General features: G+C 39.6%; 9 protein-coding genes across 9 annotated transcripts, besides 2 other annotated features; 4 read left to right on the top strand and 5 right to left on the bottom strand.

Moving 5' to 3' along the window:
- Positions 1 to 343: 343 nt before the first annotated feature.
- Positions 344 to 1,228, top strand: HG535_0D04560 (aldo/keto reductase family protein; the record flags this gene model as incomplete). Its single annotated transcript, XM_037288579.1, has 1 exon — positions 344 to 1,228. The coding sequence occupies one exon, from the start codon at positions 344 to 346 to the stop codon at positions 1,226 to 1,228; it is 885 nt and encodes a 294-aa protein (XP_037144474.1).
- Positions 1,229 to 1,304: 76 nt separating this feature from the next.
- UTP5 (Utp5p) lies at positions 1,305 to 3,230 on the bottom strand (the record flags this gene model as incomplete). Its single annotated transcript, XM_037288578.1, has 1 exon — positions 1,305 to 3,230. One exon carries the CDS (start codon positions 3,228 to 3,230, stop codon positions 1,305 to 1,307), a length of 1,926 nt encoding a protein of 641 aa, XP_037144473.1.
- A 439-nt stretch (positions 3,231 to 3,669) lies between these two features.
- Positions 3,670 to 3,706: a sequence feature (Short protein (HG535_0D04540, QLG72745.1) was converted to a misc_feature.).
- Positions 3,707 to 3,770: 64 nt separating this feature from the next.
- Positions 3,771 to 3,778: a sequence feature (Short protein (HG535_0D04540, QLG72745.1) was converted to a misc_feature.).
- A 684-nt stretch (positions 3,779 to 4,462) lies between these two features.
- SXM1 (Sxm1p) lies at positions 4,463 to 7,318 on the bottom strand (the record flags this gene model as incomplete). Its single annotated transcript, XM_037288577.1, has 1 exon — positions 4,463 to 7,318. The coding sequence occupies one exon, from the start codon at positions 7,316 to 7,318 to the stop codon at positions 4,463 to 4,465; it is 2,856 nt and encodes a 951-aa protein (XP_037144472.1).
- A 272-nt stretch (positions 7,319 to 7,590) lies between these two features.
- Positions 7,591 to 9,132, top strand: SMP3 (glycosylphosphatidylinositol-alpha 1,2 mannosyltransferase; the record flags this gene model as incomplete). The annotated part of the gene is made up of 1 exon (XM_037288576.1): positions 7,591 to 9,132. One exon carries the CDS (start codon positions 7,591 to 7,593, stop codon positions 9,130 to 9,132), a length of 1,542 nt encoding a protein of 513 aa, XP_037144471.1.
- A 124-nt stretch (positions 9,133 to 9,256) lies between these two features.
- On the bottom strand, positions 9,257 to 10,537 carry RPT3 (proteasome regulatory particle base subunit RPT3; the record flags this gene model as incomplete). The annotated part of the gene is made up of 1 exon (XM_037288575.1): positions 9,257 to 10,537. The coding sequence occupies one exon, from the start codon at positions 10,535 to 10,537 to the stop codon at positions 9,257 to 9,259; it is 1,281 nt and encodes a 426-aa protein (XP_037144470.1).
- A 261-nt stretch (positions 10,538 to 10,798) lies between these two features.
- SHE9 (She9p) lies at positions 10,799 to 12,166 on the bottom strand (the record flags this gene model as incomplete). Its single annotated transcript, XM_037288574.1, has 1 exon — positions 10,799 to 12,166. The coding sequence occupies one exon, from the start codon at positions 12,164 to 12,166 to the stop codon at positions 10,799 to 10,801; it is 1,368 nt and encodes a 455-aa protein (XP_037144469.1).
- Positions 12,167 to 12,349: 183 nt separating this feature from the next.
- SPP2 (spliceosome ATPase-activating subunit SPP2) lies at positions 12,350 to 13,015 on the top strand (the record flags this gene model as incomplete). The annotated part of the gene is made up of 1 exon (XM_037288573.1): positions 12,350 to 13,015. One exon carries the CDS (start codon positions 12,350 to 12,352, stop codon positions 13,013 to 13,015), a length of 666 nt encoding a protein of 221 aa, XP_037144468.1.
- A 143-nt stretch (positions 13,016 to 13,158) lies between these two features.
- MDM32 (Mdm32p) lies at positions 13,159 to 15,045 on the bottom strand (the record flags this gene model as incomplete). Its single annotated transcript, XM_037288572.1, has 1 exon — positions 13,159 to 15,045. One exon carries the CDS (start codon positions 15,043 to 15,045, stop codon positions 13,159 to 13,161), a length of 1,887 nt encoding a protein of 628 aa, XP_037144467.1.
- Positions 15,046 to 15,531: 486 nt separating this feature from the next.
- PNO1 (Pno1p) lies at positions 15,532 to 16,350 on the top strand (the record flags this gene model as incomplete). The annotated part of the gene is made up of 1 exon (XM_037288571.1): positions 15,532 to 16,350. The coding sequence occupies one exon, from the start codon at positions 15,532 to 15,534 to the stop codon at positions 16,348 to 16,350; it is 819 nt and encodes a 272-aa protein (XP_037144466.1).
- Positions 16,351 to 16,382: the final 32 nt, after the last annotated feature.

The raw sequence follows: 16,382 nt of genomic DNA, 5'->3' as shown, positions 1-16,382 counted from the left end.
ACGATTCGTTCCGTCCCAAAGCGATGCGTTCAGTTAGAGCAAAGTATTTGATCGCTCGCTTATTGTCTAGTCATTGCTGAAATACGTTGGCTGGACCTTGTGAAATTAGTAACGGAGTAGCTTTTTCTCTTCGCAGGCTTTTACAAGCTCATTTCCGCTCATTGACAGACTCGCTCTTGGTGTTACGCTCTGGAAGGATGCAATTAGAAGAATACGCTTAATGCTGCCAAAAAATTCTGCCTCAAGTAGAATTATAAGCGCCACCGGTAACTTGATATGAGTGGTATAAAATCAGATGGTGGTCTACACGGAAAGCTGCTCTCCTTGACAAACATGTTTAGCAATGAGCTTGGCAAGTAAGGGTATTAAGATGGCCGAAGTCAGTAAGTTTAAACGCTTGAGCAATCACGTAAGCATTCCGAGCATAGGGCTAGGTGTTTACCAGGTGGATAACAAGACTGCAGAACGAGTTGTGTATCAAGCATTGAAGGTGGGATACAGACATTTTGATTCCGCACAGCTGTACAGAAATGAAGCCGGCGTATCAAATGGGATTGAAAAATGGTTAGATGACGTACCTAATTCCAAGAGACAAGATGTCTTCTACACCACAAAAATTGCGGATGTCAGTCACGGATACGAGAAGACGAAGAAATCATTAGAAAAGTCCTTGAAAACCGCAGCAGGTCTGGATTATATCGATTTGGTTTTGGTCCATTCACCGCAGTCAAATACAGAGAAAAGACTAAGTACATGGAAGGCACTGCAAGAATTTGTTGAAAGTGGGAGAGTCAAGTCGATTGGTGTTTCTAACTATGGCGTCAGACACTTGAAAGAGCTCTTAGAATGGGAAGGATTAAAGACAAGACCAGTAATTAATCAGGTTGAAATTAATCCCTGGTTGCTTAGAAAGGATCTGGTGGACTTCTGCCACCATAATGATATTCAAGTTGAGGCTTATTCCCCATTAACACGAGGCAGAAAATTAGGTGATGCCACTGTTAAGCGATTAGCAGAAAAGTATAAAAAGGATCCAGGTCAAATTTTGTTGAGGTGGTCTCTACAGTTGCAATTTATAGTGATTCCCAAGACCGTTCATCAAGACAGGCTAATCAGTAATTTTGATGTTTATGATTTCGAGATAACCGATGACGATATGGCTTTATTGACCCATCCAGATGATTATGGAGTGATTGCAGGCTGGGATCCAGTAAAGTATCAAGGTTAGCTTCTTAATGTTGTTTTTGATCTACTTTATATATTAATATATATTTTATACGCCAAACGGCCTATCTATGGCCTTTTTATTGCATCTCTACATCGCTATAACCAGCTTCATCGCTGTTGATACTTTCAACATCTACTTCATTTTTGGACAGCCCGTCGCTACGTGTTCCATTGACTTTTCTTTCTTCGCTGTCATCATTGTCACTCTCTTCATCCTCGTCGTCTTCAAACTGCTCGTCTTCTTCACCGTCTTCTATCAGGCCTGCATCATCCAATTCTTCGTTGTACTCAACATCTTCTTCAAATTCTTCCTCCAGTAGTTCTTCCAAGTTATCTTCATCTTCATGCAATGAATCACTGCTCAACCTATCCAGAGCGTATTCCAAACGAGATTCGAGGGATAAAAGCCTTGGCAAGAGATCTGATCGTCTTTTCAATGTCGAATGTAGCGATGAAAGTGATGACATTAGATTAGGAATGGTGACGAGATAGCCACCATGAATGATTAGACACCATTTAACCCAAACATTCAATACACCTTGACGATGAGTTTGTCTTGCTATCCGTTCGGCCAACCTTTCAAGTAAGATGACAGCTAGCGGCGGTTTCAATCTGAATATAGTATCTTTTATGACTCTTTCATCACGGTTATTGAGAACTGTTTCCAGCAAAGAGTGATCATTAGCCTGCAATGCCTGTGACAGCACAACTGTTACTGTACCAACAGTTGTTGCTGTTGAATTTTTCTTTTTGCCTATCTGGACATGCGATATGCTTGCTGCTTCCAGTTTATCTGCCAGGGATTCATTCAAGTTACTATCACTGTCTTGATCATTACTTCTTTCTTGCTCTGTAACTTCGAGCTCCCATTGCTTGATAGCATCATTAACATGCTTAAAGTTGTCACCCGATGTAATCTTTGCATTTCCTTCCACGTAGTTTTTACTTGCTGACAACTCTGTTCCATACAAGGAGCGAGAATGTTTACCAGCGATGCCCGATTTATCACTAGATACTTCCAAGGTGTAGTTCAAAGGTAAGTCTTGCCATTTTAGCTGTTCAAAATGTGGTATTATTGCATTTTGTAACCAACAAATTGTTAAAATATCCTTTTTTATAGAAACGTTTATCACTGGTAGAACTTTGGTGGGAGTCTCCTGAACATGAAGTTTTTTATTGGATTGCTTGGATTTATTATTACCTCTTCTTTTGTTATTTGCAGTATTGGCACTCACCAAAGGATCTGAAAAGACTTCAACATCACCATCTTCCGTGGTGGCAGCGACTGACTCGTCGTTGTATATGGAAACTTCTTTTAAATTTGACTGCAGCACTAACACACTCTTTGTCATAGAACTCTTAATGTCGTAGATGTTCAAGAACCTATCATTGATTGCACCACTTAAAAAATAATCGTCGTTTAACGTGGAAAGATGTGTCACAGGTGAAACATGACCGGGATAAGTTTGAGATACCTTTCTAGACTCCACATCCACCAAGAAAATCGTAAAGGATGCGACTAAAATTTTTGAGCTATCCTTAGGTAATAGACACAGCTTTGACAACTGGGAGCACGTTTCAATTTTGAAGTGATCCTTCAGTGTGAAATTCGTAAGGTCAAATTTGTAAAAAAAATCGTCCGAATCAATGCACCATAAAATCGTACCTCCAGAACTGATTTTCATGTCCTTGATCTCGTAAGAATTACCGGTGCTCATTTTATAAACTACCTCATTTGCCGCAGGGGAATATATCCATATTTCACCATTGTTAAGACCAAGGAAGACGCACAGGGTATCAGTGGAAGAAATTTGACTCCATCGCATCGATCCAACTCTAAGCGAAGAGTCTTCCAGGTATAAAAAGTTTGTATTGAGTGTCTCACCGCCATGCACAGCTTCCACGCCTACTCTCTGTTTGTTCAACGCCACTGAGACACTACATAGAGACCGGCCATCGTTATCAAACTTCGACAGGACCACAGGTGACTCAATTGTTGACATATCGAACCGTAAATTGTTGACTCTATCCTCAAAATTTCGACCAAAGGTTTCACTTTAAAGCTCATCTCATCTCATCTCATCTCGATTTTTAACAGCTAACCAAAAATTTTCACCCTCGTCGAAAGTGAGTCTAAGGTAATTCTAATTGCAAGTACTATAAAGTCTGTAAAAAGAAAGTCGTCAAGAGCCACGCTGAGCTTAATTTTGCATTAGTGTATACCAATTTATGTCGGAAGACACAATGTACTAGGATGGAGGACTTCTTTGAGCTTTTTTTTTAAGTAAAAACACTTTTTTTCCTCTTTTTTAGTTTTTCAAGGTAGCTATTTTCTGTCGCTAAAAGTATAAATAGGCTGGAACGTCTTTAAATTTGGCATAAAAAAGATGGGCATTGTGCCAAATTATGTAGAGAACAGCGCAGATAAGACTCTTCGCAATGATGGGAAACGAGTTAGATGACATATCACTCCCTAAAGGTATGTGAGATAAGTGTGCATTTTCTCCACTTTTAGTGTCAGCTTGTTTATGGTACTAACATAGTTTTATAGCTACGGTACAAAAAATCATTTCGGAGGTACTGGAGACAGATTTAACATTCAGTAAGGAAGCTCGGGAGATAATTATCAAGTCTGGTATCGAGTTTATCATGATACTGTCATCGATGGCATCCGACATGGCCGAAAGTGATGCTAAAAAGACCATTGCACCGGAGCACGTGATAAAAGCTTTAGAAGAACTAGAATATAGCGACTTTATCCCATATTTGGAGCAACAGTTGGTGGAGTATAAGGGGTCTCAAAGAGTGAAGGAGAAGCGAGATGCGAAGTTCAAGAAGTCAGGGCTTTCCGAAGAAGAACTACTACGACAACAAGAAGAATTGTTCAGACAATCGAGGTCACGGTTGCATCAATCCAGTGTGAGCGGGGCAAGTAATGATGAGAGCGTTAAGTCTGAGGAATAACATATGAGCTCTAGATGCTTCGGCCAAATGTGAAGACTTTTAGCAGATGAAACTAAATCTTTTGTAATTTCATTACGGTTGCTTTCAGAGCCATATTATGTGTAGTACGAAAAATGGTATTTTCCAATGAATACACCACTGGTAGTCTGTGATGTTGTATTAATGTATGTATTTATACTTATGCGCGTGACTCAGCCTCAAGTTTGTGAAGGGCCAAATTCTGTAGTACCGATGTACAAAAGCAGCCCATCACGGCCCGCATGATTCTGGTTCAGTTTTGCGACACAAATTCAAGAATTACATTCAATGAATGTCTCTTTACGTCCGTTAGTGAACCCACGATCTGCTGGTACTTGCTTGGATTCTGAGCTTGAAGCTGAGAGAAGAAATTATGGATTTCCTGGAATGCATTGATTTGATCCAACACGGTTTCATTTAGATCGTCCTCATATTCATCGAAATATTCATCATCCTCTCCATTTGGACCTACTTCAAGAGCTTCTTGAATGAAATCATCGCCCTTGGATATCGCGTCTCTTTTCCTTATAGCTTCGGGCAATTGCTCTGTTAGCGTAATCAACTTATCAGAAAACTGATTAGTGAAACCTTTTACGCAGCTAGGTAACTCTGGCAACTTGAACAGAGCTATTATAGCTAGTATTTGCAACTTTATAGCGAAAACACTTGAAAATTTGCACGAAAACCACTTCGTCAACATGGATAACGTGGCCCCTTCATTTTCACACGTTTGAAGCGTTTCAATTGGTTTAACGAACAGGTTGGCCAAAAATGTTTTCACAATTCGAGCGTCATCTATCTCCAATTCATCATTAGACGATGCTTTTAGAGCCCTATCGAATAACGGGGTGTCTCTCATAGATAAAGCGTAAAGAACCAGAATATCCAAAACACCTTCAACATCATAATCTATTTCACTTTCCATCTTGACGCTTAGAATTTCCAAGAAGGGCTGTAAAAATGTTTGGTCCTTTGGAAATCCATGGGTTACAACAGTTTGAAAAAAAACCAAGTATGTTTCAAAATAATCCATTGCATATGTTTGGAATGAATCAAGAACGTCGTGGAACATTTCCCAAACAGCTGGAGTGAATTGATTGTACAAAGTCTGAGAGGACAATGCCAAGGAGTCCATCAAATCTACAAGCTCGCTTAAGAATGTGATTTGTGCATTCACAATGGTGAATTTGACAACAGGTAAAAATTTATCTATCAATGGAACTTTGGTCATGGACATCACCATGGTAGTCATAGTTTGTAATAAAGCACTAACCTGGATTTCTTGATCTTGATCACCAGTTGAATAGGTACCTCCCGAAGACTCGACCATGGATCTCCCTAGAGTCAAAAACTGGTCGACTAGATTATCTGCCAAGTCTTCTCCAAACGCAGTTAGTTCGTCAGAAAATCGCTCCACAAATACCTCCATAACTTCGGATATTATATCTATTTGAAACTCTTTTGAAAGCTTGAGCAGTTTTTCCATAATACCAGGAACTTGTGAAGAGATATGGCTGTGTATGTTAGGATTAGAAACAACCAAAGTTTTAAGAGCATCCGCTGCTTCGATTTGAATAGGCAGGATATTACTATTCAGAAAATGTGTGTATGTCAATTCAAATAATTTTGATAAAGTCCCCATATCTTCAAAAGGATTGCCATAAATGGCAATAGTTTCAAGAGCCCTTGCAGTTAGAAATGGATATTTTGTTTGGGTTAAGAAGGAAATAATATAATGGGAAAAGATACCTTCTAGATCGGCCGAAGGATCTATAAATGCGAATAAAGTTGAAATGATTCTCATTGCACCTTCTTGTTTATAAGCGCAATAGATATCATTTTCATTTGTTGAGTAGCTCAAAAAGATGTTGTTGACAAATGGAAGGATTTTACTTAGCTGGGAATCGCGCTTGTGCCCAACAACAAATATAAAATCTGAAGATGCGACATCTGCTGTTGATCCTTCTTTATTCATATCAAAATAACGCCTCGTATATTCTTCTGGATCGTCTTCAAGCAATTCAACACTTTGCGAACTGGCACACAGACAGGGAAAAATAACGCTTTCCAAAATTGTACCTAAGTGAGGCTCTAGTAAAGGATATATCTGGTCCATCACCATGCACTTCTCCAAAAACTGTATCAAAAAATGCAAAGAAGCTTGGCTCAACCAGAGGGACTGATCTGACCAACTCTGGATGATCTTGAAATAATCCTCCAATATGGAAGGAATCAAGTTTGCTAAAACGTAAGAAACAAATTCTTCCGAGATAGATTTTGTTGGTCGGGAAAACTTGTGAATAAATCTATTCAAGTTGCCAAATGCCCATTTGTTTACCTTCACCCTTTTATCTAAAGATCTATCGGCTGGATCTAATTGTAAAACTTCGGCAGGCAATGGTTTTGAGCAAAGAAAAAGATGCATTTGGATCCACGCACTTAGTTTATCCGTATTGTTAAAGTACTGTGGAAAGTTGTTCAGACACGCATATTTGAAACATTTCAAAATTAAATACAGTAACTCATTTGACCTGTAGTCATTTTGAGAAACTAATTGCGAGGCAATTCCTTCAACGATAGGCAAAACTAATGATATAACGTCATCAATCGTTTGACGACTATCTGACATATCCCATCTATGAACAATACAGACCTCAAACAGTATAAGTAGACCTGAATATACATAGTCTTGTTTGCCACTTGAGAGAAGCTCCACTATTGCGCTTGTTAAATCCCACTCACAGTTGGTATTGAGAATACGTCGAATGGATTCGGTCAGATGTGGTCTCAGGTGATTGTTCTGGGAGTTACTAACCAATGCTTGAATCAAATTTTCTTTAATAATTTGCTGTTCATCCGCTTTAATCCCGTCTTCCCGCTTAATAGCATTCCATGACCTTTGGATTTTATTCTTCAAATATATTGCCGAAGACAGACGTATGTTTAGTGGAATATCAGTATTAGACACTACTCTCAACAGGAATGTCGCAAAACCTGATTGCTTTTGAAATTCAAACAATTGTTGCTCAGCGAGTTTGATTACCTTAGCATCAGCAACCATAGTATGCTCAATACATTGCAGAATTTCTCGCTCGTCCTGTTCATTCATTGTACTCGTCGAAAACTCAGCCACTAATCCCCCCAGCCTCCGTGAGCTACAATCAATTGATGAGGGAATGCTATCACGATCGCTCTTTTCCGATCTTTCATATGCTACTTCCTTCTTTTTTTTGTTCAAATACCGATCGTTACAAATTCTGAAAAAATTTTTTTGCACAGTCTCAAAGAGATGAGGGTAATATGAAGAACATTAAGGATCCCCCCCATCACAAGTTGAAGGAACCAAATTGTAAAGGCAGTGATGTTACGAGCGAATAACATATGACATCGATATCTAATCGTTTCATACTCTTTTCAATTGGGTTATGGTTTGCGGTACAACCCTCGTATTTGCATCCGGATGAGCATTTCCAGAGCCTAGAGATCTTATGTGACAAATTTTACAATTATAAAGGGTTCGTTCCTTGGGAATTTGAAAGCAAGCATGCCGCTCGAAGTTTTATTCCGTTGTATATATTCTATGGTCCTTTACTTTGTGGTTTACGGCCTCTTTTGAAATGGCATCTTATCGAGCAGCCTTTGACAATTTTGAGAATTATTAGGATTCAGAACTACTTGGTTTACACGATAGTATGTCACTTTGCTCTGAAAGCGATAAATGTGAAGCACGGAAACAGGAGCGCAGCTGAGCTATTTGTGATATCCTCTTATATTACATGGTCGTATCAGAGTCACTCGTTCTCCAATTCCATCGAAACTATTCTGTTGTTGGCGGTGCTCGCATTATTCACCAAGTTTGTTGAACGGAAATCAGGAGAACATGAAAATCAATATAAAAAATCTTTTTTACTGGGGACTCTCATAACTTTAGGAACTTTCAATCGGATAACATTTGCGGGGTTTATTCTGTTACCTTTCGTATCACTGTTTCTACGCTTCTATTGCGGCCAATGGCGTTCTTTTTTTGTGCTAATTATTTCGATAATAACCTGTTCTGTCACTTTTGTATGTTTTGATACAGCAATCTACCAGAGTTCATCATATGTGGTGGCTCCGATTAATAATCTCCTTTACAACCTGGATGAATCTAATCTCGCACTTCATGGTATTCATCCTAGAATAACCCACATGTTCGTCAATCTGCCCCAGATAGTCGGTCCTGGAATTATTTTGCTCCCTAATGCATTCCGCTCTTTCTCAAAAGTCTGCGAAAACCAGGCTGCGCTTTCTGTATTATCTGGAATGACTTTCTTATCCTTATTCAAACATCAAGAACTTCGATTTCTTACACCATTAGCTCCTCTATTGTTTTCCTGTTTTATACCAAGGTCACCTTTCAAGAGGTTGAAATGGGAATACATATTTAGAGCATGGTTTTTATTCAATCTCATTGCGGGGCTTATAATGGGCGTTCTTCATCAAGGGGGAATTCTCAGAGCTATAAATGATTTTCATAAGAATGAAAGTCCTATAAATGTTCATATCTGGTGGAAAACGTACTCACCCCCAGCCTGGATGTACAGGAATAAAAATTTGACCGTTTCAGCAATGAATACTGTAAATGGTGTAGAATCAATAGATGAAATTCCATTTCATGTTGTGAACAATCATGTTATTGACTTACGAGGTTCAAATTTAGAGCTTCTTATCAAGTCACTGATCCACTTTGAGAATGCTGGCGCATCTGTCACCTTGATAGCCCCAAACTCTATGAGAGTACTTCTCAATTCAATGCAAGATACTACAAATTTCAGATTAGAGAGGCTCGCCGAATGGAAGCTCCATCTGGATTTAGATCATATAGATTTCTCGAATCCGAGTAGTCTGGCTCTCGGACTCGCTTCCTATAATGTCTCGTCCTAGTAAATAACTCAATGCGAACTTGTTTCCAAATACTTGCGCGCCTGTTTGGATTCTTTAAAATAAAAAATGACCTCTATACTTTTGATTATGTACTTTAAGTTACCATAGGTTTTCATTCCTTTGATTATTTGTAGAAATCGAACTTATCGACATCGCTATCCGTTTTCACTTGGGAGGCATATGCTTCTTCCAGATCACTTTGCAGAATGACATATCTGTTTTTCCTTACAGCCCTTAGGCCCGCTTCCTGCATAATAGCAGCGATCACCGCACCTGATAAAGAATCGTTTCTTATAATTAATGAATCTAAATCGGCTTCTGGCGCTAGCGACATCTTTGCTGCAATTGTACCAAAGATTAGACGACGTTCACGCCTATCACGTAGTGATGGAAATTCTATTTTTCTATCCAATCTACCTGGTCTTAATAATGCTGGGTCTAGTGTATCAGCTCTATTGGTGGCCATGATAACTTTTACGTTCGTCGACTGGTCAAAACCGTCCATCTGAGTTAACAGCTCGATCAAAATACGTTGAACTTCCCTATCGGAACCAGTCTGAGCATCGAAACGTTTAGTAGCAATGGAGTCGACTTCGTCGATGAAGATTATGGAGGGTGAATTCTCCCTTGCTAATCTGAAAACGTCTCTTACCATTCTGGGACCTTCTCCCAGGTATTTGTGTACAAATTCAGAACCATTAACCCTGATGAAAGATGCTTTCGTACTATTTGCAACTGCTTTTACAAGCATTGTTTTACCTGTACCTGGTGGACCATATAATAAAACACCTCTTGGCGGATCGATACCAATCTGCTGGTATAAGTCTGCTTGAGTAAGAGGTAACTCAACTGCCTCCCTAATTTCTTGCTTTTGCATATCGAGACCACCAACGTCCGCATATGTGACATCAGGCTTCTCGTTTTGCCCCATAATGGAGATGCTAGAATCGGAATCTGGTGGTAGAATATCAACTAATGCGTTCGAATGGCGGTGAAGTGCCACTGACATGGATGGTTTCAACAATTCACGGTCTAAGGTGGAAAGTATTCTCACCACATAACTCATACCCGTCGTACTCGACACGATACCTGTGTTCTGGTCAATAGGCTCCAGAAACTGCCCAATCACTAGTGGTACACTTTGGATCCTTTTAACCTCCTCTTGGGCTCTCAATAACTCACGCTTCAAATGACGTTGCTCATCCTTAATATATTCGCCTTGCAAAGTAAGCAGTTCATACTCCTTCTCGAGTCTTTTCAACTTCAAATATATATCGGAACTAGTGTTATTGGTATTACTGACATTATTATTACTTAACTGTGAGATAAGGGCGCCATAAGACTTGATTGAATTTTTTTCTTCTACAAGGGTCTCTCCTGCACTTTGAATTCCGAGCTCTTCCATTGCAAAACTGATCTAACCCGTGAGTCTAACCTGTAAGCTCACAAACAACTGGTAATTGTAGACTCAATCACTCCCCCGATACTCGTGGATGTAAGATTGTAAATGCTTACTTTTATCTGTCCACCTAGCAATTTGCCACCGATCCTTCAAGACCTTATTATTTGAAAAATACATCACTGTATACGCGACAATACAAAATGAATGTAATAGAGGAATACTCACATAGTTTGGTATTTACAAGATTTATAACGTTCTATGGGACTATAAAATTGATCCTGATAGGGCACCAAGAAATAGTAGTAATGCTGAATAGAGGTAAAGCTCTATGCTGGACAAGCTAAATACGGAATCAAGCCGTAGGACCGTGGAGGGTTTCAATTTCGTTGCGAAATTGACTAGCCAATGATAGATTCTACTGAATGACATATCTTCGGCAGGAAAGTGATGTGTAGTAACCTTTACACCTGGCAGCACCTCTGAATGATGTGAAGAGTTTTCTAATGAAGCGTTTTCTTCAAATGTAACAGTTCGTTCTGAATCCTTCTCTTTCGTTTTTGACTGCTCCAAGTTCCCTGATTCCTTCAAATTACTTGACAACTCCTCAAATTTCTGAGTTTGTTCAATTGAATATTGATCCAGTGCTCTTTTAACTTTATCTTCAAAGGATTTCGTCAATCTCCGCCTTTTCCATGGCTCTAGTAGTAATTGAAACACGAGGAAGAGCACAATATTGACACCCATCAGAATGAACGTACCCCATGTTGAAGTTCTTCTAATTTTGTCGGACCATATCTGCTCCTCGTGATAGCGGGTAAGAATGGCATGGTACAAGTCATTGATAAGTTCCTCTTGCTCAGAGTCCTTTATTCTGACTTCTTCCTTCAGGTCTCGTTCTCTTTTCAAATTCATGGCATCGTCCTTGTACAGCTTAGTGAACCTTTCGAGATCTGCAGGCGACCATGAACTTTTCCTTTGAAGTAATTCGTTGAGCTCCCTTTGGGATTCGGTACGCTGTTCAATCGCAGTGGCATACCTTGCTTTCAACGATTTGAGATAGGTTCTGTTCTGTTCTAGATTGTGCTCCATGAGATCAATGCTTTTTCTAAGCTTTTGAATACTAGTATATCCTGTGACGTCGTTTAGAGCTTTCGTAGCCGTCAGAACAGTCTCCTGTAACGAGTCCAAGTAAAATTCTAATTTTCTGGACCATTGACGTCGATGGACCTCTCTTTGCGAGGGCAGATCCACAATCCTTCTGCTGGTTTCGATGTCCTTATCATAATTCAAGCGTGTGTCCATTCTATTCCTCTCCTGTTCTGCCAATTTTTGGTTGGCTTCACGAATTGAATCTTGTGCTTTCTTGGCGTGAATGGAAAACTGGTGCTTTATTCGGGCCACCGCGGATTTATACTGTTGCATTCGTGAGGTGAACGCTCTCCAATATGGCTCAGCAATGTTGCCTAAACTCTTTTGGTGCTCCTTTGTAGTTGATCTTGCACCTTTCGGATCCGACGCCTCCAATACAAGTGTAGTTTTAGAAAACGATCTATAACTCGCAAGTCTTATAACAGACAAACATGGGCACTTGTGATTGATCACCAAGGGTCTCAATCGGCATCGTAACAACATCTTCTGAGCTTCATTATAACTACTTTTTGAAAAGTTGATGTTTTCCAAAAGTGTAGAGTCTTTTTATGTTTATATGCGGGCTCATATGCCGAACAGATACCAAGAGACAATGAATGAGCTAAAGTATCATTGCAGCGAAAGCACAATGCCACTGCTTTTAAAGGTAATAATTTAAAGTAAGCGATGAGTGGATTTTCGATAAACCTAAAAAGTAAAGGTAAAAAGTCGTTGAGGGTCAAGAAAAAAGGCTCAACACAGAGTGCAAACGTGTTTGGTATTCAAAATGTTGGTAAGCAGAGCAATATCACCAAATTGACGCATGTAGACGAGTTTGTAGAGAAGGAAATAGAAGAACAGCCTAAATTAACAATCAAGCCTGAGGGTAGTCTGCGATATTCCTTGTCAAGGTCTGATGATACTGAAACGCATAATGAAGAGCTGAAGTTTGGGCTCACTAAAAATTGCACTAGTGCTACTAAAGACGATACCAGCAACAGCAGAAGTATAATCAAAAATTCTGAAGAGCAGTTGCAACGGCGAGAGATGGAGCTGCTTGGATTAGCGCCAGAAATGACGCAAGAGGAAGAATACGAAAATGTCCCCGTTGAAGAATTCGGTGATGCTCTATTAAGAGGTATGGGATGGGATGGGAGATATGATGATGACGAAGCACGAGCATTTAAAGAACCACATCAGAAGAAACTACACCTACCGAATGTTTCCAGGCCCGATTATGCAGGGATTGGCGCCGAAGTTGAACCTTCAGGCGGTAAATTAAAAAACAGCCAAAGAGACCAAACATATTTGCCTATAATTAAGATCAAAAAAGATACTAAGAAAAGAGCATGATAGGATCGAGAATTTTGAAGACACAAAGTGTCCTCGATTAATACAAAAAATAAAGAGTATATAACAAGCGAAAGGCATTTTAATGAGCCCAAGTCGTAATGCATTCATTTCATATCGTTTCGTTAAGTGAAGGTTAATGCGAACTAAACCATGGCACCGAATCCAAATAATAAAAGTTGCGAAGCAATGGTGGTGCCCCACAATTTCATCCAATCACTTTTTTTTTTATATTCCCATTCCTCCACCATTCGTATCAAATCAACATAAAGCTCCATGCTTAATGTATCGTAAATTCCAGTTTCCTGAAACATTACCATGTTTTTCAATTCTTGAACATTTTTCACAATTCTACATCGAAGAACGATCTCGTTGTTAGTGTTGACTGGCTGATCATGAAACTTAATGATTTCTTGATTCATAGCAGTAGATCCGTCTTCGTCCTCTGGCCATTGAACACTTGATGGGATAATGGTGACATTGGGGTACGACTTCGGTTTTGTTATTGAGGTGTAAGGATAATTCCACGCAGAACTTGCATTTTCTATATTCATCACTGATCGAAAGAGACTGTTTTGAGTATTAATGTAGGTAATGAGTGGTTTCAATTCGTTCAAAGATATTATTGTTTCACCTGTAGACAGGCGTGGTGCAACATCTGGAAACGCAGCTTTTAGATCTTTGAATTTGAACTTCAAATCCAAAACCACATATTTGTTCGTATCCTCATTTTGTTTTACACCGTCTTCTTCATGAGGAAGCATGATATCTGCTACTATTTCCAAATTGCCATCTTCTATCCAGTTGAAAGTATTGCTCTTTGTTAGACCCATATCTTTGGCATTGATTGAATCAAGCCTTAACCTTGTAATTCTCTTCCAAGGCGTTAAATCTTGCTCTAAATCGTCCAAATAAGCAAGCTTGTGTTGTCTCTTATGGATTGTGAAAAGCGAATGGTTTATGGATCCTGTCACGACTGCAGAATTAAAGAAATCCGTGAGCATATATCCAAATCTCAACTGTGGCATCAGCATATTATATATAGATACCCTATAATGCATTCCGAGTTGTTTGTCGTAAACCTTGATGCAGGAGTCATTTATTTGTACTCTCCCCAAATGGTACTCTTTGTTTGAAAACCAATCAACAAATAATTTTGTATTTTCTGGTGAATCGGCAGTATAGCTATAATTAATGGTAGCGTTACCGCTCATTCCAAAAACTGATATGTCTTTGATAAGCCCATGGCCGAACATCCACTTCTTGAGTGAAAGTGTTAGTTCGATCTGATGAAACTTAAGGTCAAAAGTCAGGGTCGGTTTGACAGAGCTGCTTGCTTCATCATCATCATCATCATCATCATCATCATCATCATCATCATCATCATCATATATTTCATTTTTTAGATCACCGGCACATGTTTTGAGCTGAACTTGATTGAATCGTATACATCCCTTTTTCCACTCGGGTACCAGAGCATCTTTAAAACTGACATCGACATCATCCAAGAAAGTATTCAATAATTTCCCCACACACTTCCCCACCATTTCCTTGGCAAAAACAGTATTCAAAATTAATAATAAAATAGAAATGAACGTTGTTGTTCCCAAGATGATCCAAAGTATTTGCGATATCAGTAGCCACGAAAACATCGTGCCTATTTCAGTAGCAGAGAATGGTCTGTCTCCTCGGATGAGCAGCCATTTTGTGTTAACTCTGAATCTTTCATAAAAGTTACTAGCCTCGGATAACAGCTTCTTCTTGTCCATTCTCGCTTGGTTCTTCTGCAGAAGAATATTTTGTATATGCAAATAATCAGTGCTATTGGAAAAAACGTTTTCGGGATTCTTTCCTCTCTTAGTCTGTAAACTTGCCCCCTCATGAAATGTGCGGTAGTTAAGTAACATAGCAGTATCCCTCCAGCGTGATCTATTCAGCGCAAATCGGTGACCTGTAAAACTCCCATTAGTACTACACCGAACTGCTGAAGTTCGCACCGTTTTGGCAAGACCTTGCCACAGTAACCTTTGCATGTCACGAACAATCCCAAAAACGGATCAAGAGACGTGTTGGAAAGCTACTCTGACCAGCAACCCTCTTTAATATGGGGTTTCTGTTTTTTCTCCGTCGTTCATAATTTGGTATTCCCTGATTGTGTCAAAAGATAAAACCTTTATAAGGGCCTAGAAAGCACAAAAGCAGCATAGGCAAATGTCGCAAACCCGTCTGCCACCACATAAGGTAGACTCACTAGATCATAAATGGCAGTTGTAAGGGATTGCAACCTCAAAAGGCTTGATATAACTCTTGAACTTGCTTAGGATGCTATTTTGAGATTTCACGTGACGATGGACATCAGATTTTTTCACTTTTTCCCGTTTAAATCAATAGAATAAATCTGAAAAAATTTTCAGCTCATCTCATCACCTATTACCTTTAGGTGTCTTATATAGGGCTTTTCTGGAGGTCGTGGAGTACCTAGAGGATCGGCATATAGAGTTACAGTGTCAGCTCAAGTGATGGTTGCACCAACTGCTTTGAAAATGGATAATGAACCAGTTTCTGTTGGCAAAATAGCTGGGGGTTCCAGTAGAATCATTGGAATTGATAATACAGAGCATATCGATGACGAGGACGACGATGAGGTTCTTGTAGGGCAGGATGAAGCTGTAGAGGTTACGGCGAGGTCCTCGAATGATAAGGAGGTTTCCGAAAAAGCGGGCGTTGTGCTTGACGAAGAGGGCAAACCTAGGTTTGCATCAGCTAAGGATTCGAACGAATCTAAAGTCAAGCTGGAAGGCAGAAAAGTGCCTGTCCCACCACATAGAATGACGCCACTGAGAAACAACTGGACAAAAATATATCCACCCCTGGTTGATCATCTAAAACTTCAAGTGAGGATGAATTTGAAAACCAGATCGGTTGAACTAAGGACGAATCCCAAACACACAACGGATCCTGGAGCTTTGCAAAAGGGTGCAGATTTCATCAAAGCTTTCACATTAGGGTTTGACTTGGATGACTCAATTGCATTGCTCAGACTGGATGATCTGTATATTGAGACTTTTGAGGTCAAGGATGTGAAAACGCTGACGGGTGATCATCTTTCAAGAGCAATTGGTCGTATTGCAGGTAAAGACGGGAAGACAAAGTTTGCAATTGAAAATGCCACAAGAACCAGAATAGTGCTTGCCGATACAAAGATTCATATTTTGGGTGGATTCACGCATATTAGAATGGCCAGAGAAGCTGTGGTCAGTTTAATTTTGGGTTCTCCTCCAGGTAAGGTCTATGGTAACCTGCGTACCGTTGCTTCAAGATTAAAGGAACGTTATTAATGAACTTTGGGTTTTCATATATTTAATTTTTG

The sequence above is a fragment of the Zygotorulaspora mrakii genome, chromosome 4 (genome assembly GCF_013402915.1).
Source record: "Zygotorulaspora mrakii chromosome 4, complete sequence".
NCBI lineage: Eukaryota > Fungi > Ascomycota > Saccharomycetes > Saccharomycetales > Saccharomycetaceae > Zygotorulaspora > Zygotorulaspora mrakii.
The sequence above is the reverse complement of the archived record's forward strand: the minus strand, read 5'-3'. Positions and strand labels throughout refer to the sequence as shown.